General features: G+C 34.5%; 6 protein-coding genes and 1 non-coding gene across 10 annotated transcripts; 5 read left to right on the top strand and 2 right to left on the bottom strand.

Moving 5' to 3' along the window:
- Positions 1-1,415: 1,415 nt before the first annotated feature.
- Positions 1,416-2,931, top strand: Rplp2 (ribosomal protein LP2). The gene is made up of 4 exons (XM_076420892.1): positions 1,416-1,575; positions 2,174-2,346; positions 2,584-2,685; positions 2,756-2,931. The coding sequence occupies exons 2-4, from the start codon at positions 2,175-2,177 to the stop codon at positions 2,824-2,826; spliced, it is 345 nt and encodes a 114-aa protein (XP_076277007.1). The 5' UTR covers positions 1,416-1,575; position 2,174; the 3' UTR covers positions 2,827-2,931.
- LOC143207621 (small nucleolar RNA Me28S-Am982) lies at positions 2,034-2,109 on the top strand. Its single transcript, XR_013008710.1, has one exon. It is a non-coding gene; the product is annotated as a small nucleolar RNA Me28S-Am982 (small nucleolar RNA).
- A 300-nt stretch (positions 2,932-3,231) lies between the features above and the next one.
- On the top strand, positions 3,232-14,836 carry Chc (clathrin heavy chain). The gene is made up of 16 exons (XM_076420883.1): positions 3,232-3,370; positions 3,554-3,825; positions 5,019-5,226; positions 5,604-6,562; positions 6,640-7,074; positions 7,274-7,727; positions 7,800-8,119; positions 8,270-8,535; positions 8,628-8,862; positions 8,975-9,357; positions 9,431-9,728; positions 9,892-10,332; positions 10,433-10,995; positions 11,069-11,291; positions 11,377-11,452; positions 12,017-14,836. Exons 2-16 carry the CDS (start codon positions 3,784-3,786, stop codon positions 12,160-12,162), a joined length of 5,049 nt encoding a protein of 1,682 aa, XP_076276998.1. The 5' UTR covers positions 3,232-3,370; positions 3,554-3,783; the 3' UTR covers positions 12,163-14,836.
- Pop4 (ribonuclease P/MRP subunit POP4) lies at positions 12,412-16,624 on the bottom strand. Its single transcript, XM_076420891.1, has 4 exons — positions 16,244-16,624; positions 16,015-16,154; positions 15,362-15,752; positions 12,412-15,278 (listed from the first exon to the last, which is right to left on the bottom strand). Exons 1-4 carry the CDS (start codon positions 16,257-16,259, stop codon positions 15,142-15,144), a joined length of 684 nt encoding a protein of 227 aa, XP_076277006.1. The 5' UTR covers positions 16,260-16,624; the 3' UTR covers positions 12,412-15,141.
- A 174-nt stretch (positions 16,625-16,798) lies between these two features.
- Positions 16,799-19,770, top strand: Deltacop (coatomer subunit delta). Its single transcript, XM_076420888.1, has 8 exons — positions 16,799-16,954; positions 17,142-17,181; positions 17,465-17,688; positions 17,770-18,158; positions 18,258-18,425; positions 18,511-18,824; positions 18,913-19,229; positions 19,311-19,770. The coding sequence occupies exons 1-8, from the start codon at positions 16,952-16,954 to the stop codon at positions 19,398-19,400; spliced, it is 1,545 nt and encodes a 514-aa protein (XP_076277003.1). The 5' UTR covers positions 16,799-16,951; the 3' UTR covers positions 19,401-19,770.
- A 698-nt stretch (positions 19,771-20,468) lies between these two features.
- LOC143207433 (uncharacterized) lies at positions 20,469-22,394 on the bottom strand. 3 transcript variants are annotated; one of them, XR_013008671.1, is made up of 6 exons: positions 21,960-22,394; positions 21,404-21,800; positions 21,209-21,341; positions 20,912-21,132; positions 20,703-20,860; positions 20,469-20,621 (listed from the first exon to the last, which is right to left on the bottom strand). XR_013008671.1 is itself a non-coding variant. In XM_076420889.1 (6 exons), exons 2-6 carry the CDS (start codon positions 21,722-21,724, stop codon positions 20,566-20,568), a joined length of 879 nt encoding a protein of 292 aa, XP_076277004.1. In that variant the 5' UTR covers positions 21,725-21,800; positions 21,960-22,394; the 3' UTR covers positions 20,469-20,565. The 3 variants fall into 3 exon arrangements, 2 of the variants coding, with proteins under 2 accessions (XP_076277004.1, XP_076277005.1); XM_076420889.1 differs by having other exon boundaries at positions 20,703-20,850; XM_076420890.1 differs by having other exon boundaries at positions 20,703-20,850; positions 21,404-21,753.
- On the top strand, positions 22,002-24,864 carry Argrs-m (arginyl-tRNA synthetase, mitochondrial). 2 transcript variants are annotated; one of them, XM_076420885.1, is made up of 6 exons: positions 22,208-22,348; positions 22,433-22,579; positions 22,861-24,019; positions 24,147-24,274; positions 24,349-24,572; positions 24,646-24,864. In XM_076420885.1, the coding sequence occupies exons 2-6, from the start codon at positions 22,544-22,546 to the stop codon at positions 24,794-24,796; spliced, it is 1,698 nt and encodes a 565-aa protein (XP_076277000.1). In that variant the 5' UTR covers positions 22,208-22,348; positions 22,433-22,543; the 3' UTR covers positions 24,797-24,864. The 2 variants fall into 2 exon arrangements, with proteins under 2 accessions (XP_076277001.1, XP_076277000.1); XM_076420886.1 differs by lacking the exons at positions 22,208-22,348; positions 22,433-22,579 and adding an exon at positions 22,002-22,134.
- The last annotated feature ends 241 nt before the right edge of the window (positions 24,865-25,105 follow it).

Raw genomic sequence — 25,105 nt, 5'->3', positions numbered from 1 at the left:
AGATCCTGCACAGCACAGGGGAAGAATTGAAAAGCACGAAAATTAGTTATGGAGTTTATTGATTCTGATCTAATTAATGGTTTCTTAAATTTAATAAACAATTATAAAGAAAAGCTTGTAATTTCGAACCATTCAAAAATTTATTTTTACATGCTTGTATATGTATAGTGATGACACGAAATTACAAGTTTTTCAAGAAGGTAATGAATTATTATTTCATGAATTGCAACAATGTAGGTATAGGTATTATTATTGTATAGGTTTGTACATATATAGTACATATAAACCTATAGGTTTATATTGGTTTATATGTACATAATATACCCAGTCAACCAGGCCTGTCGTAGCAGAAATCGAGCCCAACGTGCGGAGGCCACCTAACGAGCATTATACTGGCCGAACGTCGCTCGAAGCTGCTCAAAGCACATGATGGCTCGATTCTGGCCATGCCACAAAAGATCGCGTGGGCTCCTATTCTTACCTCGGCACCATCCCGGCACAAGCTGCCCTCTTAAAATGGACCGAGCGGCCAGGATTGTGCCGAGGGCAGCTTGTGCCGGGATGGTGTCGAGGCAAAAATAAAAGCCCACGCGAGCTTATGTGCCATGGGCCGAATCTAGCATTTTTGCTTACTGGGATATTATGTGTAAAAACTTATTGTACCCTATTTTTAATTATATTATAAGAAAAAATGACATTTATGATATCCTTATTAATTATTAAATATATGTAACACATCTTCATTTACTAAAAATAATGATTATAAAATATAAATAACAAATTATGTAAAATTAATATTTCTATATTCTCTAATTTTAGTTTTGTTCAGTTTTCTTTAATCCCTCGTCTAGAATTTTGTTCAGATTACAGATTTATGAATTATTTGAAATTGTACATAAGAACATGAAATATGTAACTACTATCCCTGACAACCAAAAATCTCATTTCTGCCTGAGATTCTCCGCGCGTATTAGTGACTTGTTCTACCGTCCGTGAGCGCAGGGCTTTAGCCATGGGCAGACTGAAGGCAGAATACCGGCTGCTAGACCCTGAATCTGCCTTTGTTTAAGAGGGCAGCACGGTCGCACTGATGTGCAAATGCCGCTTTACGGGGCAGCACCGTCGCGTCGTACTGATGTGATTGGCAAATGTCGTTTTACAGGGCTTTGGCCATGGGCAAAAGTCCGCTCACGGACGGTAGAACAAGTCGCTAATACGCGCGGAGAATCTCAGGCAGAAATTGAGCTAATCTTATCTTGAGCAGCTCGAAGCGTAGCTTCGACCGTATTCTGCCCGTTCTCAGCCCTAGGCGGGGCGGGATCTACTCATGGTAGGCCTGGTTGTCAGGGTATATTACTATATTCATGGTGCATACCAGGGAGAAAATTTCCTCTCTGGTACAGCATATATTTCATGACTCAGATGGCGCTACAAACGAAATGAAACATACGTTTCCCCTCCTTCCCATTCTCGTCGTTACGGTTCTTCCAGGTTCTTCTTCTTTGACCAAAGCTTCAGCACGGTCATATTTTCTGTTTTGAGCGTGATCCACGTTTCGTGTCGTAAGACTTAAAGGTATGTAGAAATATTAGTAATATATTTTCCCGAATAATATTGTATGTTTTCGATTTATCGTACATTAAACTATCAAATGGCAGGATTTATTTACAAAATAACGAATTATAGTCTAGGATGAATTACGATACGATGAGTCCTACAAATACAAACATGTGAAATGTAATATATATTTGAAGCATTAACCTTATCAAGGAATTTTTATTATGAAAAATTATTTTTTTAATAAAATTATGCTGTGTGTGTGTTAATAAAAAGAATATCAGCATGTGCGCATATAAGACAATTATATTAAATAAAAGTTGCATTGTCTTGATCATTCTATAATATCAAATGTGCATGCTATTAAATACATTTCATTTCATTACATACAAAAGAGAAATTTGCGTTTGCTTAGAATATAATTTCATTGCATTTACATTTCATTTCATAATAAATACTATTTTACACAAAATTTATATACATGATGATTTAAACATTCACCATCTTTCGACTGATATCTGTGATGGTACCTTTTTTAAACTGAAGTTATTTAATTATTCGAAAAAATCTGTTATTCCGTAAAACATATACGTAATATTACAATTACATTTTTCAGAATGCGTTACGTGGCCGCTTATCTTTTGGCTACCCTAGGAGGGAAAGCTTCTCCCAATCAAAATGACATTGAAAAAATTTTATCATCCGTCGGAATTGAATCCGACGCTGAGAAACTGAAGAAAGTGATATCCGAGTTAAATGGAAAAAACATTGATGACATAATTGCACAAGGTATAATAATTTAAGTCAGGCATTAGCTTTTCTTCTAAACGGATCAAGATCTTTTGTAATCTTTGCAAAATGTACATTTTCATTTTTATCCTACAATATTTCAATATTGAAAAAGCTATAACAGTTAGTTGATAAAAGTAGAAAACATTTTCTCTAGTATATATAGCGTCTATATAAAAATGAAAAAATTGACTCGATAATATATTAGATGCTTACGAATCTCCACAATTTCTACAGGACGCGAGAAATTGGCATCCATGCCGGTTGGTGGTGCTGCGGCTGCTAGCGCTGCTGTGCCTGCTGCCGGAGCTGCAGCTGCACCTGCGGAAGAAAAGAAAGGTAAATATTATTATAATATTATATCCTATAATATATAGAGTAACTTATTCGCTACAATTTTTCTCAACAGAGGAAAAGAAGCCGGCGAAGGAGGAGTCCGAGTCTGACGACGACGACATGGGCTTTGGTCTTTTCGATTAAATTCCATAACAGCGACGGCTGTATAATGACTATTTGTACAACTTATGTATTATACAGTTTTACCAGAATCACCTGAAAATAAATTGTATTTTTAATTTTATTATACCTAATCGTTATTTTCTATGGCCCGTCAACAACGTATTTACACGAGTTGTCTACATATCTACTCGCCGACAACCACAAATTCTGCTATGTTTAGCACTTTAAAAATAATATAATTGATTTAGACATGAAGTAGTTTCTATATACCACTGACAATGTAGTATTTTTATATTTTTTATTAAATAACTATACTCTGGAATTGATAAGCGTTAACCTAATATCGTTAAAATGATTCGATTGAAACGTACACTCCATACGCACGTGTGAAACATGCTACAGGCGTAAAGGAGTGAAGGAGTAAAAAGGAGTAGAGGAGTACAGGAGAGTATATGTACCACGTATACACTTGTGCGCCGTTGCAGTTTCATTCACAGTAGGGAGTGGGGGATGAGGATTGAAGAAAGGAAGGGGTGGCGTACGAGATTTAACAGAAAATCGAGTTGTATGTATTCTTACGCTGATGAATATTTAAATGAATTTGATCGCGATGACGTTGGTCGGAATTGTTAGGCGTTTTGTCGCATGAATTGCATACCGTTACTATTTGAATGTATTTAAAATCATTTGGCAATATCAAGATATAGGATCGATCAGAACACTTTTGTACTTGAAGAACTATTTTTAGATAGAGGGGCGGTCGTTGGCGGCCATGATGGGTGTCAGCGGCAAGTAGTGACGGCATTCGCTTTCCGTCAGTTGGTTTTGTGCGCTGATGGTTGGGCTGAGGTTTTCTGGTTGAGAAGCGCACCACAGGGCAAAACACTTGTACATAGAAACGGTATACAGCCGCACTATTATCTTAATTAAATAACAGCGGCTGGAAAACCTCGGAAAGCTATAGAAAACATCAGAAAAATGACGCAGTTATTACCCATAAGGTTTCAAGAACATCTTCAGGTAGGTGACCCGTTTTCATTCCCGGTTCATCAATTATTTCGACACGTCGCCAATGATTTTCACATTTGCAATTCCCGTTTTCAATTCCATTCTAAAGTTCTCGACGTTTCGTCCTGTCGTTTTTCCGCTATTGCTTGCTACACCAGCGTTACAACGGAAGTTCCGTTAAAACCTTCCAAATTGACGTTACTTTGACAGGTATAATATCGTATGTTTCTTCGGTTACCGAACATTTCAATCAATTCATCGGTATATTTCTGATCGAATGCGTAGAGGTTAACCGATCATGGCATCGTCCTATATTGGAAAGTTGGCAAGAAAAATAAATTGATTTTTTTATCAATGAGGGCCACGTCTACTCGGCATATACGCCCCTTATTTCCGTCTTTATATGCCATAAATTTTCTAATTAAAGTGTTTGGCTTTTCCTACATAATTCGGTACAATGTGTTCGCACATTATTCTAAATGTCAAGACGTTCATTTTTTTTTCTTTTCACGGAAGATCGAATTCGTAATAGATTACGTTTCGACCAATCTAATAACGTATTAGAAACTCTTAATTATATCGTATGCCAATTAAAATGTCTTCGATTATTACTTCTTGTTCAAGTTATTAAACGATTTATTGATTTCTCTGCAATTAATATGTACGAGTCAATTTTCTAAATACATACATCGTTACTGTGGCTATATCCTTCGTATTTCTCAAATTTTAAGGATTAGCGAACCAAATCGTCTTCCATTACATTCGTTTACAACGATTAAGAATATTCGTTTAAACAATTTTTTCATATCTAAGATTAATATTCATAACGAATAATGCGTTTAAAATTAACAGTAATATTTGGTTATGTTGCATTCAAATTTTTACGATTTCTATTAATCAGAATAGATCAAATCCTTATCTAATTAATGTTTTGAATAACGAATAAGAGATAACTTTAATATTATTAATAGACGATATCCACAAAAATGCCCTATTTTACAACATCGAACTCGACGATTATGCGTTAATGCGATAAGCAAAATAATATTATAGTTTCTTGTTTCATTTTCAGTAATTTCCATATCGAAATTATAATACAAGATATATATTTCCGACACACATGATTTCATAAAATAACTTTTTCAATATCTTTCTATAAGTTACATTGTAGCTCCTTTAAGTTTGTATCATTATTCTTGTTATAGCTCACTGCTGTGGGAATTAATGCTAACAATGTTAGTTTTAATACGCTCACTATGGAATCTGATAAGTTCATTTGCGTTAGAGAGAAAGTTGGTGACACCGCACAGGTAGTCATCATCGATATGAACGATTCTGCTAATCCGATCAGGAGACCCATTTCTGCAGATTCTGCAATTATGAATCCTGCGAGTAAAGTTATAGCTTTAAAAGGTAAAAGATATTTTACGGTTCGTATATGAATGACTCTTTTAGAATTAATAAATCGTAGAATCGCGATTGATTATCTGTTTGGAATTTGCCAAAAGATTTCTAGTTTTGGTCATATTTATGTATAGTATAGTCATAGTTATACAATATATAGCGCTATATAATTGTACCATTTTCAACTTATCTAATTTTTGCGACCAAATATATTACTAGAATCATTATTATTCTACTGACATTTGTTAAACTAATTTGAAACGATTTAATATCGCTGTAATAATTTTTGTAATCGACACAACGAGGGAAAATGTATTGTTAGAAAAATAGAAAGTTGAGTTTCAATGAGAAGACTAACGATACGTGTTTTATATTTGTTACAACAGCAATGAAAACTCTTCAGATATTTAACATAGAAATGAAGTCAAAAATGAAAGCTCATACAATGACAGAAGACGTAGTCTTCTGGAAATGGATATCGTTGAACACATTAGCATTGGTAACAGAGACCGCGGTTTATCACTGGTCTATGGAAGGAGAGTCAACTCCGAATAAAATGTTTGATCGACATTCTTCGTTAAACGGTTGTCAAATAATAAACTATAGAACCGATCCGAAGCAAACATGGCTATTATTAATTGGCATTTCTGCTCAGCATAACAGAGTGGTTGGTGCTATGCAGCTTTATTCTGTTGAAAGAAAGTGTTCTCAGCCGATCGAAGGACACGCCGCTTCTTTTGCCCAATTTAAACTAGAAGGAAACGGGGAACCTAGTAATTTATTTTGTTTCGCTGTTAGAACGCTGCAAGGAGCAAAACTCCACATCATCGAAGTAGGTCAACCTCCTTCCGGTAATCATCTGTTCCCAAAGAAAGCGGTAGATGTTTTTTTCCCTCCGGAAGCTGGAAATGATTTTCCAGTTGCGATGCAAGTCAGTTCAAAATACGACGTTATATACTTAATAACAAAATATGGCTATATACATATGTACGATATTGAATCTGCAACATGTATATTTATGAATCGTATATCCGGAGACACTATTTTTGTCACTGCTCCGCACGAAGCATCCGGCGGTATAATAGGAGTAAATCGAAAAGGTCAAGTACTATCTGTCTCCGTCGACGTAGAAAATATAATTCCGTACATAAACGGAGTACTACAAAATCCTGAACTTGCATTGCGAATGGCTGTCAGAAACAACTTGTCGGGTGCCGAAGAATTGTTTGTGAGAAAGTTCAACATGCTTTTTCAAAATGGCCAGTACGCGGAAGCAGCGAAAGTTGCGGCGAATGCTCCCAAAGGAATATTACGGACACCGACAACGATTCAACGATTCCAACAGGTGTATATTCAGTTTAAAGCGAATTAAAGTATACAAATGTTTTAACAGAAAAATAACAATTTGCGTATGTGTATCAGGTACCAACTACGCAAGGACAAACATCACCTTTGTTGCAATACTTTGGAATACTTTTAGATCAAGGGCAATTAAACAAATACGAATCATTGGAATTATGTCGTCCTGTGCTGGTACAAGGACGGAAACAACTTCTCGAAAAATGGTTGAAAGAAGATAAACTGGAGTGTAGCGAGGAATTGGGAGACTTGGTGAAACAAGCTGATCCAACCTTGGCTCTTAGCGTTTATTTGAGAGCTAACGTTCCCAATAAAGTTATACAATGTTTCGCAGAAACTGGTCAGTTTCAAAAAATTGTATTGTACGCCAAAAAAGTTTCGTACACTCCTGATTATATATTTTTGTTAAGAAATGTCATGAGACTTAATCCCGATCAGGGTGTAGCATTTGCCCAAATGTTAGTTCAAGATGAAGAACCTTTAGCAGATATCAATCAAGTAAGAGTTAGAAAAATGTTTATAATACTCGTGGTGAATAGAGAAGTGCGCGAGAGGCCCTGAAAATGTTTGGTCGGGACGTATCGAGAATTTTATTTGATCCCGACTTATTTTCGAGTTCTCCCACACCTTCTACTACTTGTAAACCATTACATTATATTTGCAATGTTATTTTTTTATAATGAGTACGTATTTACAGATTGTGGACATATTTATGGAACAAAACATGGTACAACAATGCACAGCATTTTTGTTAGATGCTCTGAAGAATAATCGGCCAACCGAAGGAGCTTTGCAAACGCGCCTTCTAGAAATGAATTTGATGTCCGCTCCTCAAGTTGCCGACGCAATTTTGGGAAATCAAATGTTCACTCACTACGACAGAGCTCACATCGCGCAATTATGCGAAAAAGCTGGATTGTTACAGCGTGCTTTGGAACATTACACCGATTTATACGACATTAAAAGAGCTGTCGTTCATACGCATTTACTGTCTCCTGATTGGCTCGTTGGATTTTTTGGAACACTGTCCGTCGAAGATTCTTTGGAATGTCTGAAGGCAATGCTGACTGCTAATATACGACAAAATTTACAAATTTGTATTCAGATTGCAACAAAGTATCACGAGCAATTAACAACAAAAGCTTTGATAGGTATTTATCATTGACTATACGGTATTTTAATCGTATGAGGACTCACGTAAACGATTTTATTGTCTGTTTCAGATCTATTCGAGAGCTTTAAGTCGTACGAGGGGCTCTTCTACTTTTTGGGATCTATCGTGAATTTCAGTCAGGATCATGAAGTGCACTTCAAGTATATTCAAGCAGCCTGTAAAACTGGACAAATTAAGGAAGTTGAGCGAATTTGTAGAGAGAGCAACTGCTATAATCCGGAACGCGTTAAAAACTTTCTCAAAGAAGCAAAGTTATCCGATCAGCTGCCTTTAATAATTGTTTGCGATCGATTTGATTTTGTACATGATCTTGTACTCTATCTTTACCGAAATAATTTGCAAAAGTACATTGAAATTTATGTCCAGAAAGTAAGTTTTCATTTCTATTTACTAAAACTAATAAATTCTATGTAAATAATACCTTTTCATTTTACACATATAAATGAGGAGCATAGAACATTTTGTGATTTTGTTAATTACATTAAATTCTGATTTACCATTAATGCGGTATACTTTTAGGTAAATCCATCGCGTCTACCGGTTGTAGTGGGTGGTTTGCTGGATGTTGATTGCTCCGAGGATATCATAAAGAATTTAATTCTGGTGGTGCGGGGGCAATTTTCAACCGACGAACTGGTAGAAGAAGTTGAGAAGAGAAATCGCTTGAAACTTCTGTTACCATGGTTGGAGTCCCGTGTTCACGAAGGTTGCGTGGAGCCTGCAACGCATAACGCGTTGGCAAAAATATACATCGACAGTAACAACAATCCCGAAAGATTCCTCAAGTAAGTTTATGAATTTACTCGACTATCGACTAAAATGTACAACGACTAACTTCTCATTATTATTTACATGAATATTAATTGTTGTTCTTTAGGGAGAATCAATTTTATGACAGTAGAGTGGTAGGAAAGTACTGTGAAAAACGTGATCCACATTTAGCATGCATCGCATACGAACGTGGTCAGTGCGATCGAGAATTAATAAGCGTGTGCAACGAGAACAGTCTATTCAAAAGCGAAGCAAGATACTTGGTGAGGCGTAGGGATCCTGATTTGTGGGCAGAAGTCCTTCTTGAAAGTAACCCGTACAAAAGGCAACTAATCGATCAGGTAAGTTTACGTAAAACAATATTTTAAAGAGAATTAATTGATAAAATCACTTACCAATATAGGGTTTGTCTAAAAAAAAAACAAAAATAATAATATCGACACTTGTTTACAGGTTGTACAAACAGCTTTGTCAGAAACTCAAGATCCTGAGGATATATCGGTCACCGTGAAAGCATTCATGACTGCTGATTTACCGAACGAACTCATCGAGCTTCTCGAGAAAATTGTACTCGACAGCAGCGTGTTCAGTGATCATCGCAATTTACAAAATCTTCTAATCCTAACGGCTATAAAAGCTGATCGTACACGAGTTATGGAATATATTAACCGATTGGATAATTACGATGCTCCCGACATTGCTAATATCGCTATCAACAACGAGCTCTACGAAGAAGCTTTCGCAATCTTCAAGAAATTCGACGTGAATACATCGGCTATACAAGTTTTAATCGAACAAGTGAATAATCTAGACAGAGCTTATGAATTTGCGGAAAGGTATAGTATTTCTTGTTTCATTATATCCGATATTGTATATTCATTAAACTACCTAACGTACGTATTCGTATAGATGTAACGAGCCGCCAGTATGGTCTCAATTAGCCAGAGCACAATTACAACAAGGACTAGTTAAAGAAGCCATCGACAGTTTCATCAAAGCGGATGATCCATCGGCATACGTAGATGTTGTAGAAACTGCTCATCGGACTTCTCATTGGGAAGATTTAGTGCGTTATCTGCAAATGGCTCGCAAGAAGGCACGCGAATCTTTCATTGAAAGCGAATTGATATATGCGTACGCGAGAACCAACAGGCTTGCGGATCTTGAAGAATTTATCTCTGGGCCTAATCATGCTGATATACAAAAGGTTAGATATTTAATGGATTACGCTGTGTCCAGGCAATATCATCGATCAACCTTTTGTCGCCTTTCGTTCCCTTCTTCTTTTATACATAGACAAGTTATAACTATTGGAAAAATTGATTTTTCTGCAGATGCAAGCGTAAATTTGTATGATTTAATTGTTTTAGATTGGCGATAGATGCTTCGACGACAAAATGTATGACGCTGCTAAACTTCTGTACAATAATGTGTCGAACTTTGCGCGACTAGCTATCACGCTTGTTCACTTGAAAGAATTTCAAGGTGCTGTCGACAGTGCTCGCAAAGCCAATTCAACTCGTACTTGGAAAGAAGTTTGTTTCGCTTGCGTTGACAGCGGCGAGTTCAGATTAGCACAAATGTGTGGATTGCACATAGTTGTGCATGCCGATGAACTTGAAGATTTGATCAATTATTATCAAGATCGAGGACATTTCGAGGAACTAATCAATCTCCTAGAAGCTGCGTTAGGACTTGAAAGAGCGCATATGGGAATGTTTACCGAATTAGCTATACTTTACAGCAAGTATAAGCCTCAACGTATGAGAGAACATCTGGAACTGTTTTGGTCGCGCGTCAATATACCAAAAGTACGTTTTGTTAGACTCGAGTTGATTCAAAGTCGATGACTTTGAAAAAGAAGCGACAGTTCTTTTGCACATTTTCTGTATATTATAATGATATTTACAGGTACTTCGTGCGGCAGAACAGGCACATTTATGGGCAGAACTTGTATTTTTGTATGATAAATATGAGGAGTACGATAACGCAGTACTCGCTATGATGCAACATCCTACCGAAGCATGGCGAGAAGGTCACTTCAAAGATGTGATCACTAAAGTGGCAAATGTAGAATTATATTACAAAGCTATACAATTTTACGTTGAATATAAACCTCTACTTTTGAACGACATACTACTTGTACTTGCTCCCCGCATGGATCACACAAGAGGAGTTGCATACTTCAAAAGAACAGGACATTTGCAACTTGTAAAACCATATTTAAGATCGGTTCAGACTTTAAATAATAAAGCGATCAACGAAGCATTGAACAGTTTACTTATCGACGAAGAAGACTATCAAGGTCTCAGAACATCGATCGACGCATTCGATAACTTTGATAATATCGCGCTTGCACAGCAATTAGAAAAGCATGAGTTAATTGAATTTAGAAGAATTGCTGCGTATTTATATAAAGGAAACAATAGATGGAAACAATCGGTGGAGCTGTGCAAGAAAGATCGATTATTTAGGTATATTCTATTTCTGTTAAATCTGTCGTATTTTTGAAAACGTATATTTATTTTGATGATTTTTATTAAACAGAGATGCCATGGAATACGCGGCAGAATCACGAAATGCGGAAGTCGCAGAAGAATTACTAGAGTGGTTCTTGGAAAGAGGATCGAAAGATTGTTTTGCAGCATGCCTATTTCATTGTTACGATTTACTACATCCAGATGTTATTTTAGAACTTGCATGGAGAAATCGCATTTTACACTTCGCCATGCCGTATCTTATTCAGGTTGCACGAGAATATATAACTAAGGTCAGAGCATTTACGATGTACATATTCTAACTCTTTCTATTGCAAGTTGCAATACGCGTACTTCACATATATATATATTTTTTAGGTTGATAAACTGGTAGAAGCTGAAAGCCGGCGTATAGAAGAAACCGACCATCAAGAACATAAGCCTATGATTATGCGTACGTATTAATTGTAGTCACTTACAGTCAGCGGCAATAATAAGTGGACACCCTTAAAAATCGCATAACTTTTTAGAAATAGATCCAAAGGACTTGAATTTTTTAAAGATGTTAGACCGGCTAGTTCGCTAGAGAATAAGTAAACAAAAATTTATTACGATTGCAATTGGTAGGAATTATACAAAATTGTAAAAAATGATGTTTTGTCAACTTTTCTATCTGGGCCTGTGACGACAATTTAAAAAATGCGTTTTATAGATTTCGGTAACTTATAGTAAAACATCATTCTTTAAAATTTTGTATAATTCCTACCAATTGCAATCGTAATAAATTTTTGTTTACTTATTCTGTAGCGAACTAGCCGGTCTAACATCTTAGAAAAATTCAAGTCCTTTGGACTAATTTCTAAAAAGTTATGCGATTTTTAAGGGTGTCCACTTATTATTGCCGCTGACTGTATATGCGAAAAGTAAATGTGTTACAGTTACAGCAAAAAGTTGAACATGTTTTACGCGTGTTAAGCTGATAACAATATTGTGTTTTAATTGTGTTTTACGGGTACAGCGGAACCTCAGCTGATGCTGACAGCAGGACCAGGTATGATGGCACCTGGTTACGCACCGCAAGGCGTATACGGCGCACCTCCACAGAATGTTTATGCACCTGCTGCTGCTGCTCCCGCCGCAGCGTACCAAGGGTATGGTATGTGAAATACAATGTGCAACGGATTAAATAACACAGATCAACAAAATCTACTTTTCTATAATATATAGGTAGAACAAGATTATTTCAATAGTGCATAATAACTATTATTAAATGCTACAACAATATCATTAAAAAAAGAAAGCATTGCCGTGAAAAACGATTGTAATATAATTAAAATAATAAATTCGAAATAAACTACAAAATATTTAAGCGCGAATTTCTAGTTTATGCATAATTATTTATAAAACGATTAATTTACTGTTAAAATAATCAAAGTAAACGTGGATCACTGTTTGTTATAATGGAACATACTGGAATTATTTAAAAAAACAAAAAAAGAAAGAAAGAAAGGATATAAAAATCTTTGGCAAATACGCGTCGTGAACAGACCTTCGAGCCAATATACGATAGTTCGTTCGAGCAATTCGTATTATACTGATATTTTGTTAAGTTGAATTTAATTATTTCATTTGTTACTTTGCAAAGTAGTCATGACAATTTTGCAGATTTATCAATGTATTGTATACGTATGTGCCTTTGTTTAAGTATTGAACAAAAATTTTAGTTTAGGATAAAATAAAGTTAATGATCTTAAAGATACATGTAAGTTTCACTTTAATAAATATCTCAAGAAATTATGAAGTGCTTCCTTTTTGGTAAAAAAAGAGAAAGAAACAAAAATTTGGCTAATCACGCGTAAATCACCGCCGGAAAACAAAAACAGAAACTCGAAGTTGTCGTTTGCTCGTATCGATTTATGGAAAACGATGAAAATATTATTTCGATACATAAGTTTCAGTAATAAAAATGATATGTTCATTTAGATTCGTTGAAAAATTGTTGTTGCGGTAAAATGTACGAGTCTCGAAATATTCAGCACGTGAAATAAACAAAAATTGGCATATATCGGTACATCGGTATAACAGTAAAAAAAGAACGAAGCTACGAAGTCTAAACTGTACGTAATGTATTTAGAAACTTTAATATAGGAAGATATAAAAAATGCGTTTGTATGTCCATCGGTGTATAAGTTTAGTATTCGTGTGTGTTGCTGTGGCATGGATAAATAAAAATTTAGTATTCAAACTTGGCAGCCGAAATGTGAAATATAGAATAGTAACATTGTTATACGCTCTGCTGAAAACAAATAATAACGAAGGTAGCTCTCTCTCTCTCTCTCTCTCTCTCGTATATTCTCGCAGAATTTAGACATCTAGACAGAAAACTTATATAATCCGTCGAGAACGAACAGACTTTCAAACCATTTCGTCGTATCGATGTATCGGTATATGTAACAAGACTTGTTTTTACGTTGGCTTGTAACATTGTCAGCTAATCCTTTTTTATGCGTTAAACCGAAGCATATTACACCTGTGAGAAAACGTTGAAAGGTGTTTACGAACTAATTTACTCGTGTTCAGTCTTTAGAAATGTAATTTGAAGTTTCTTTTTTACTTATTGTATTTGGTTAATATAATGTATGTATAGTACCCTATTCAGATGTATTGTTCGTTATATCATTGTATTAATGCATAATGAAATTATAATACAAGTATTAATACAAGTTGAGAGGTCAGATTCCAATGCATACGTAGAATCATCGCAGAATCGTGTTGTTGACGTATCTGATCGTTCAATAATTTACATTATCTGTATAAAATGCTCTTCTAATAGATCAGGATGAATGTGCAAGATATGTCGGAAAACTGAGATCGTTTTTCTGCCACATCTTACATTTAATGTTCCTAAAAGAGCTATCGCATCGCATAAAACGTTCTGAGTAATCATTTTTTGTGTCATACATCTCGAAATAGGTGAGAAGTACACACTTAGTAAATTGTACTCGTTACTCGTAAATACGAAGCGAAAGTTGAAAATTAAGAAACCATATGATAACAGTACGTTCTCGATAGCAATTGAATTTGAATTCGCTATCGATCGAGTTGTTCTAGTGCGACAACGGATGTTCGCGCAAATACAACATATTTTTATAGTTACGAAAACAGAACTCGATAAGTAAATACTTTGCGTATTCATACACGTATGTATATTTACGTATACTTTGCCAGTATATTTATACTTGATTTGTAGATACCAGCACACATGCTTTACACACTTCGTAGAAGTTCAATCCCATTTATATTTTGCACGAATCGATCTATTTTACCTAATATTTCATTAATATACATTACGCTTGCAAGAACATCCGGAGTCTATCGATTGTGTTCGAATAATGTTCGTTACGATAAACATTACCGTCTTATCGTGAGACACTTTCGTTTGGCATTTATTGAACGCAGTAATTCTAGCTGAACCGTACTAAAGGAAAATGTTAAAATTAGATGATGCGAATGAGAATCTATAACATTCCTAATAATCACTTCATCTTCATTGAAATTATGTAACGGATAAAATTGTAGATTGAAAAGTGTATTTAATGCTGTTCTAAAAAAAAAATAGTAATGTAATTGTATTATTGTTTGGATATTATGAATTATAATAAAATATTAGCAAATATTTGGAAAGAAACGTATAAGAACTATAGTTGTTAATTATACGTGTATAGTGTATACACATAGACGCGGTCGAAGCAACGTCTCTGTATTACGAAATTAGTATAAAATGTGAGTTGTCGTAATTAAATTTGTTTCAATAAATAATTGTACCATTTGAATAGAACATTTTTTTTATAATTTTATGTTTTTGCACAGCGGTGTGTATATTTTCAATATCGAAGATTACTCTGACAAATCTTTTGTTTATATTTTATACAAACATATATATTATTTAGTATGTGTAATCTTTCAAATAAAAAGTTATCTTACACCGTAGAGGACATTACATTACTATAGATAAGATAAACATAAAATGCAATTATATTATTCCATAAAATGTATATTTATGAATTTATACATATCGAATGAAGGTGAGTTTCTTTCTTTGTACGTTTTTTTCAATTGCACAAACGACATTTAATTTATACATTACAATTCATATACACGTCCACATTTCAACTTCTTTATCGTCCGTTCTACAGGTTTTACAGTAAGATCTTTGCCAAATAATTCCAATTTTACATTCTTCATATGAATGTTCATAAGTACAACATCCTTCGGTATTGCTGAAATTTATACAGATTAGAGTATATAATATTTAAACTTTAAACACGTCTAACATTGAATAGAATATATTGTTTGCTCGTACTTCTAATAATATTGTCTTGTCCACAAATTCTAAAAATGTTCTTGGTATCTTGAATGACTATACCGCTTAGCCCGATTAAACTAGGACATTTTGATCCTATAATCGATATTTCGGCACCATGGAAATCTGCTTTAATTAATTGCTGATTAATGTTTTCCCAATTCGGATCGGTCGAATTCGATGGTATATTAACGAAGAACTTGCTGCCCAACATTTGTTGGACATAATTTAACCATAATCTATTCAATGGTAATAAATCATTATATTTCATGTCATTCTTGATACCAATTTTACGTAATCCAAGCAGCATTCGTTTTCTACTCGTTAATAGTTTCCCTTTACATCTTCTATTTTTTTTCCATTTATTTCTATGTTTACCAAGGATGAAAGACTGTAAAATAATCGGACGGAAGTATGTAATTTCTTACATTCTATGTAAGGAAAAGTTTCTTATTAATATTCACGTAAACACAACATTATTAACTACATAAACATTCATTGCTAATTTGTAACTTCGCATAGGATGTAATTGTGTGTACAAGATGTTCATTTGAAAAATAAAATATAAATTCTTATTATTAATCTAAAAAACGAATAGCAATAATAGAAATACTATTTACATGTAACTTACCTAAATTCATTGAAAAACATACCTTTCTTAATTCATCCACTATAGAGCTAGTATCGGTGGATGGCAATGTGTTTTGTAAAAAATTCTCTATATATTGTTTACTGTTTTCGCATGTGCTAATTTGTTTTGTTATACTTTTAGGCAATGTTAAACATACGCTCTCTGCAAGTAATAATAAACATTACTTTGTCATATAAATTAAGATGTGTATTCGCTATAGCGTTAGAGTATAGTATTTGATAAATACATACGAACTAATTCTGACATCGTGACAGAAGAGGTTGAAATTAGAAATTTGACAATTTGTAGAAAACACTATTTTTAGGTTAATCAACTTTCAAAACAGTATCGTACCTGTCCGTGATTCGCGACACACATGGACCAATCGGAGCCTCGGAGCGTGGTTACAGCTTAGCGTGACACGCTGGCACTCTATCTACAGGGTGTCCCAAAACTCCTGCAGAACCCAGAAATGGGAGGTTCCTGAGGTCATTTATTTGAAGTTTGAAGTGACATTTTCGCAGAGGAAAATGTCACTTCAAATGACCACCCACGTTGTGGTCGTAAGGCGCTCTCTTTCTGATTGACAAGTTGGTGGGGAAAGATTCGCCCAATGAAAGTGAGGAATGCGTAGGAAATGAGAGTTGTGACTGGCTCGCTGCGGCCCCACTGGGCCCCACCGACTATCGGTGTGCGAGTGAGACAGAGATCCACCCGGCCGCCATTGTAGGCTTTAGCGTTTCGTACAGGCCGCGCATGGCCGCGCATCTATCTCTATAAGCTATGAGTCTATTTCTATATAATGCTTTCGTCATGCCACTGATGCCACACGTCAGCACAGTGCGCCCTCTGCTCGTGCACCCGTATTTGTATATATGATGTGGATAGAGGATTGACTTATATAAAAATTATATTAGGTTAATCGTGCAACTTGTAACGTTTCGAAATAATTCATCAAAATGGTAAGCATTTATCTATCGTTGAACTGAAGTGATTGTCATTTTACGCGGACGTTGAAATCTCTCTTCGGCGGAATCGTGCCTATGCATTTTGCTACAGATGTCAATCACCCGCTCGCTCGTGATTCTTGCGGATACGAATAAGAAATTAAAGCCGTTCGTACGATGAAATACTTCGTTATTGTTTTAGGTACTTATCGCAGCAGCGGTCTGCACTAAAGCAGGCAAAAGTAAGTAACACCTTTTTTCTGTGATCACACCAATCTGTCTATGTGTGCATTATGTTTCATATTTCTTCACGTTTACACGATCGTATTTCTAATTGTCAAATCATCATCATCTTTTATATCGCTGAACACGTTTCAGAGTAACGAAAGCAGTTGCTTTTGTAACTGTTGCTTGCGTCGCGCTAAATGTCAAAAGAGAAGTTTAGCATGTTAATATTCGTTAATACAATGAGATAGATGAGAATTAAATGTTGCAAATACTAATTGAAAGTTGAACAAATTCCAGCCATTATTTCTCGTCAGTTCGTAGAGATGACGAAAGCCAGGATAGAAGGCTTGCTCGCCGCATTTCCAAAGTTGATGAGTTCCGGCAAACAGCATACATTTGTAGAAACAGAATCTGTAAGATATGTTTATCAACCGCTGGAAAAAGTCTACATGTTATTAATTACCACGAAAGCTAGCAATATATTAGAAGATTTAGAAACGCTCAGACTTTTTGCAAGAGTTGTACGTATATTTCCAAGTATCGAGTTGAATAAATTATTTGTCAGTTGTTTGCGCGTGTTAAGCGTTTAATTGAATTTATAGATTCCAGAATGCTGTAGTTCAATAGACGAACTAGAAATAGCTGAGAACGCGTTTGATCTGATATTCGCGTTCGACGAGATCGTCGCGCTTGGTTACAGAGAAAATGTGAACTTGGCGCAGATCAGAACGTTCGTAGAAATGGATTCGCACGAAGAAAAAATATATCAAGCGGTAAGAATGACCCAGGAAAGAGAAGCGAAAAATAAAATGCGCGAGAAAGCGAAGGAGTTACAGAGACAAAGAATGGAAGCGAATAAAAAGAGCAACGTTAAGAATCCTGGTTTTGGTAACTCGTTCGGAAGTGGTAGCAATTTTACGCCAACTCCTACCATAGGAGATACTGCTAACTTTGTACCAGAACCGGTTAGACCTGCGTACACGCCGACACAGTAAGAAATACTATAGTACATATATAGTAATTAGAAGCGTGCGGGACGTGTTGTTAAAAATTGATCGATCAAGTAAGAACGTTTTGGTTGTTTTCACAGGAAACCGGTTAACGCCGGACCAGGTGCTATGAAATTAGGAGGAAAATCTCGCGATGTTGATTCTTTCGTTGATCAATTGAAAGAAGAAGGAGAAAACGTTGTGACTACACCTTTATCGACGTCGGATGCAAAACCATCGATCGCTCCGCAGACAGTTCATACCGAACCGTAAGAAATAGCTCGACGTATCTTTAATATTCCACGATTTTTAGACACGCTTTTTATGTAAATGTTTCTTCTTTTTTATTTCAAGAGTTCATCTACGTCAAGAAGAACGACTTAATGTACGAATTGGCAGAGACGGTGGTTTGCAACACTTCGAGTTGCACGGATTGGTCACGCTACACATCTCGGATGAAAAATGGGGACGAATTCGTGTACAATTAGAAAATAGAGATTCGAGAGGAATTCAATTACAAACACATCCCAATGTAGATAAGGATTTATTCAGATCTCGTAGCCAGATAGGTCTAAAGATCCCTGCAAAACCATTCCCGTTGAATACCGATGTTGGAGTATTGAAGTGGCGTTTACAGGCTCAGGATGAAACAGCATTACCTATCTCAAGTAAGGATAGTTTGATGAAACTGTAACGGTGTCGATGAATTCAATTATACGTGTTTAGTTAATGTTATATTACAACATGATGTTACAGTAAACTGTTGGCCTTCCGAAAACGCAGAAGGTGGATGCGATGTCAATATAGAATATGAATTAGAACAAGTTAATCTTGAACTAAATAATGTACAAATAAACATTCCTCTGCCCATTGGATGCAATCCCATAGTAAGCGAATGCGATGGACAGTATACACACGAAGCCCGACGAAACATGCTTGTGTGGTCTCTGCCGATTGTAGATGCGTCTGCAAAATCTGGTTCGATGGAGTTTTCAGCACCTTCTTCTACTCCATCCGATTTCTTTCCCCTTAACGTTTCATTCTCGTCGAAGACATCGTATGTCAATATTAAGGTATAACATATTTAGAGTATTTCTTTACTAGTGTAGTTGGAATATATCTTAGAGGATTCATTAAATTTATATCTTTTCTAGGTGATGGAAGTTTTGCTCGTTGACGATGAAAGTCCTGTAAAACACTCGGTAGAAACAGTTTTCTTTACCGACAACTATGTAGTGGTATAAGTATACCGAGAATAAGTTAGCTATTTGTGTTAAATGTGTACAAGGTTACTAAACTAGGCGCTGGCCATCGAAACATCAATAATCAACATTTTCAGCTTAATTATCGTCCCAATTACAATTTCGTTCCATCGATTTCAAGCACTGTTTTTTCTTTTTTTAATCAATAATTGGGTATGCAGGAAGTACACGATACACTTACAAATATCCTATAAATGCGAGTTCCATTTAATACTTGGCTAACGTCGAACTGTTAAAGAAAACTGTACAAAAGTATTTTATAATTGGTCATGAAGAAACATTGAAAGTTTTTTCATATTTTATAAGTTACACATATTGCCTATGAATAAAATTTAAATTGTAGCAGTTTAAATTTTAAATTCAAGAAATTGTTTCCTTATGTATTTTAGAACTATTATGATACTTGATCGTAAACTAGAAAATGAAATATTAATGTACGGAAAAGTATAGCAATATTTTTTTGTAAGGTACGTACATATACTTATACATATATATACATATAACCATAAAGCCATAATAACAGGAGAAAATAATAAATAATCATGTTTTAACAAATAAAAAATTTATTAAAGCATATAATTGCATTCAACTGTTTTAGTTTCTTCACAATAGTATTATTAGTAGCATTTAATGTTTTCGTATTCTTCGCTTTTAAAACTTATTCACATATTTATTGCTATATATTCGTTTTGTGTAAACACTGATAAGGAATGTAATTATATACGCTATAAAGAAATAGAAATAAAGAGATGCATTTTCGAATACATTTACTTTACACAGCCATCTGCTTTTTCTTAGAACCAATGTTAACGTAACATATAAATGTTTGTATACGCGTATACAGGATATCAACAGTTTTCGAAAAGGTTTGCGAAACCTTTATTTTCATAAGTAAGATAACTGTAAAAGTTGTCTAGGTGTTACCACTTATTAAATGCGTATAATAATTAAGAAATTGTTGATAAAAACGTTGCTTCGTAAAGAAGAAAAGTATAAAACTTATTATATTCAGCCTTTAAGCGATATGTACTATAAATAATTATACAGAAATGAAAATAAAGTACGTTTATTAGAATGTTCAGATATATAAATATTAGTTTTCTATTTGCAACTTTTGATATCTAGAAAAGTTTACGATTGTACTTTGCTACGAGAGGTCAGTTACCACTTGTTGTAATAAATAATTCTCGATAACTGCTTTAGCTGAAACAACGAACAGTAATTTTTTTAAAGTACTACTATGGTATTTCATTAGAAATAGTTTTTACATGTATGTTAGCTTACCAGTCGATGAATTGTTTAATACCGCTGCGTGATAAGCACTTATGTTATGTATATTACGTTTTGTAACATCAGCTCCCCGTGACAATAATTCGTAACATACGTGCGAATGATTGCCGTGCGCTCCGTACATCAGCGGTGTGTTTCCTTCCTAAACGAAACTAACTATTACTTTGGAATTTTCAGTTGGTTGAAAGTATAATAATTTATACCTCGTCGCTTGCGTTCGAGTCTGCCCCATGGTTTAACAATAATTTTACAAGATCATGGTGCCCGTAAGCAGCTGCCAAATGCAAAGGTGTTTCTCCGTTAAGACCACGATAGTTTTTATTAGCACCAGCTTTAAGCAAATGTCTCGCGCTGCCTAACTGTCCGTATCCAGCAGCCCACATAAGACCGGTCAAACCTTTTTCGTCCGGCGAATCCACGGTGTCTTTACATAATTTGTTCGTGGATTAATATATCGTTACGATGCAAAAGTTATAGGTTTTTCTTTTAAGTTACCATACTTGGATGTATTTGTTCAGGAGTCAGTTCTCCCTGGCCAGCTAACGTGTGAAACGTAATATCGCTATTACCGTAGAGTTGAGGTATTTCTGTTTGCGTATTACCTCTTTGTAAATTCGTAAGTAAAGTAGGAGGCTGCGAAAAATATTTTTGAATAAGTACACATTTAAATGCAGGTACGGTTCAACAATTTTTACCTTATAAGGTTGAAAAGCGCTTGTTCTCGTAGCGTCTTGCCAAGCTCCTGGTGCCCAGTGCCATTTATTCTCTATGGGTTCCGACTTACATCCGATATTTACATTTTCTGGTTTTACGCAAATTAATGGCCTCGGTCTGATACCGATCGCTGACTCTGTTCCTTCGTGTGCACTACTTTTACTTTCGATTGCAATAGCGGTAGAAGTATTTGTACTAACTGCTATCGTTACTGTTGTAATATTACTGTTGTTCGACTCTTGTTCGGCTTCTTCTAGTTTTTCTTCTTTCATGATTAATTCTGAATGAATTTGATTCTCCATATCTTCACTAATTTATTAACGGACGACGACTATTACGAAAGTATATAAATACAACAAATCAAATATCATCAATTCCCTATGATAAAAAAAAAACAATTTTTTATATGTGTTTCGCTTTCGTTTTAAAACCACGTACAATTGTTTCGGTACTTTGTATTTATGAAATAATTTGTTTAAATGTTAGTCGCGGTGCAAAAAATATATATATGTATTATGTATCCGTAAACATGCTTACCCATTAAGTATTTTTACTACTTTAACCTAAAAAGTACAATATACTTTGTTTTGTTTAATTCCTTCCATGTGATCCAGTTTAAGAACGATTTTTCAAATTTTTTAATCGTACATAAGCGTTACTGGACTTTTTACATAACTATTACATTTTTATTGTTGAGATCGATGTACTCTCTGTAAGTATATGTAAAATGTACTTTATGTATTTATTTATGTACACATTGACATTTTCTCTGTTCCGTTCGTATGTATGAATCAGTATGAATGAAGTTGATTCACGCTTCCTCAATATTTTCAAATGAAAGTGTCAAGTCAATAGTGCCATATGAATTCAAATTTGATTCCATGACTGTCCATGACATGCGACATACGACATACTATTTATTTACAGTAACTAAAAAATGATATATTTTTATTGCGAATAACAACTTTTTGTGTAACACATTACATATTCAGGAATTGTTTCCATAACAGGAGTGATGGAACTGTAATATTTTTTTGAAAGTAAAAACACATAATAAATGGATTTTTAAATACATATATATATATAAAAGTTTATTATTAAATAATTGCATAAACTCCAATATGAGCAATAGTCTGAGATCTGCAATATTTAAAAAGGTATAAGATTATGATTTTATTTCTATTTGAAAATTATAATTCTAAAGATTTCAATTCATTAAACGCAGAACAAATTTCCATTAATTTTATTTAGGTTATGTGAGAATTTTCTCGTCATATACCGACTATTTCGTAGACTAAGAAAAACAATGTTAATTATAAGTTGTTATACTGCACTACGTTTTGCTAAAAAGTTATTTTAGGATTTTCTGTAAAATATGTCGAAAATTTTGCGAGATAAGTACGATTGCACGCAATTAAGTTTGTTTATTTCTTTTCAGGTTATAAAACCGTTACAGAATGTAAATAATGAACATCAACATAAGATTATGTCCAAGCTTCATGTAAACCGTGATACAACAAATGACTCGTATTATTTTGTATTTCCATTAAAGTCAAACTACTATAACGTACTAGGTGAAACGCAAAACATTGCAGCAGTTGACTTGGACAATACCTTTAATAACGTCAAGATAGAAAACGATAGCGCTTATTTTGCTGTACCAAGAGATCAATATATAAAAACGATTTTAGAGAGTAATCTTTCTGGGCCAACACCGCCGGCGATTCCAGAGAATAATAAAAATATTATAGTAGAGTTTAGTTCGCCGAATATTGCTAAACCTTTTCATTTAGGACATTTACGTTCCACAATTACAGGGAATTATATTGCTAATGTAAATAGTTTCTTACGAAATAAAGTGAAGAGATTAAATTATTTGGGAGACTGGGGAACACAGTTTGGTTTTATTCAATTAGGAATTGAACTAGGAAATGTCGATAACAAAGAAATAATAGAAAATCCTATTAAGGCTTTGTACAAGGCATACGTTATAGCAAATAAATTAGCCGAGACAGATTCAACGATGAATGACCGTGCCAGAGAAATATTCAGGAAATTGGAATTTGGAGATAGTAATATTCACGAAGAATGGCAAACGTTTAAAGATTATACCGTACAGGAGTTAGAAAGAACTTACGAGAGATTAGGCATAACATTTGACGAGTATCATTGGGAATCCATGTATACCGCATTGAGTACAAAGAAGATTACTGATCTAATGGAAGAAATGAAACTGTTAACGTTGGATCAGCAAAATAGAAAAGTTATACCTGTAACCGAAGAAAGAAACATACCACTTATTAAAAGCGACGGTTCTACTTTGTATATAACTCGAGACATTGCTGCCGCGATCGATAGGTACGAGAGAAATAAATTTGATGCTATGTATTACGTAGTGGACAATGCTCAGACTGATCACTTCTCAAATTTAATGAAGATTTTAAAGAAAATGCAAGTACCTTGGGTGGACAGATTAAAACATATTAAGTTTGGAAGAGTTCGCGGTATGAGTACAAGGAAAGGTACTGCGGTATTTCTGGAAGATATATTGAACGAAGCGCAGGAAATTATGAGAGAAAGGCAAACGAAAAAAGCTAGTAAGTGAATAACATTTACTAGTTATATGTCTACGATATAACAATGCATTTATAATATGATTAATTTTGATTAATCTACGAAAATTGAATTCAACAATACAGAAAATCAATAATCATTTTCTTTCAGCAACTAAAGTTTCTTTAGATGAAATGGATAAGACTTCTGATATTTTGGGCATCTCTGGTATTATTACTTACAATTTGATACAAAGAAGAATGAAAGACTATGAATTCAATTGGAATTTAATATTTGATGTAAATCGTTTTTGATAACTTATAATTTTTATTAGTTGTACTAATTATATATGCATAATATAATTTATTATTAGATGAAAGGGGATACTGGAGTAAAATTGCAATACACGCATTGTCGCTTGACTAGCTTGGAACGTAACTGTGGTGCTGCTTTAATAACTGAATGCGATGCAAGTCTTTTGAAGGAACCAGAAGTTGACGACTTAATTATACTAATTAGTAGATTCGATGAAGTCTTACTTCGATCGTACGAAGAGCTTGAGCCGTGTGTACTGGCAGTTTATCTTATGAAATTAAGGTCGGTACTACTATAGTAAATGAAAAATAATGATTCAAGAGATTGTTTTACATTGTAACATTTCTTCGAATAGCAATACAATCAGTAAAGCATTAAAAAAGTTGAATATAAAAGGAGAACCATCGGATGTAGGGAATCAAAGACTGTTGTTGTTTCATGTGTCGAAACTGATTCTTGCCGAAGGTATGAAATTACTTGGTTTAACACCGTTAGAGAGGATGTGAAGCGAATATTTGATACAATTTAGGTTATTTATTGTACCGGAAAGTGTATATTAAATTTTACGAATAATTATCGTCTTGTAAATTGATACATATTTATACCTACATTTTATTTTGATAATAATAATGTTTATAGTAGCATATAGATAGGAAGAGTATTCAAGAAAATTTTAATCGATTGATTGAACACAATGTGGTTCTCGGAACAAATAAAAGATACTTTCTACGAATTAACAGAAATCTATTTATACATATATAATTTTTGAGGTACAGGAAAATGGAAAAACAGTGTTAACGTTTCTTCCATGTAAA

This window comes from Lasioglossum baleicum, chromosome 3 (genome assembly GCF_051020765.1).
Source record: "Lasioglossum baleicum chromosome 3, iyLasBale1, whole genome shotgun sequence".
NCBI lineage: Eukaryota > Metazoa > Arthropoda > Insecta > Hymenoptera > Halictidae > Lasioglossum > Lasioglossum baleicum.
The sequence above is the reverse complement of the archived record's forward strand: the minus strand, read 5'-3'. Positions and strand labels throughout refer to the sequence as shown.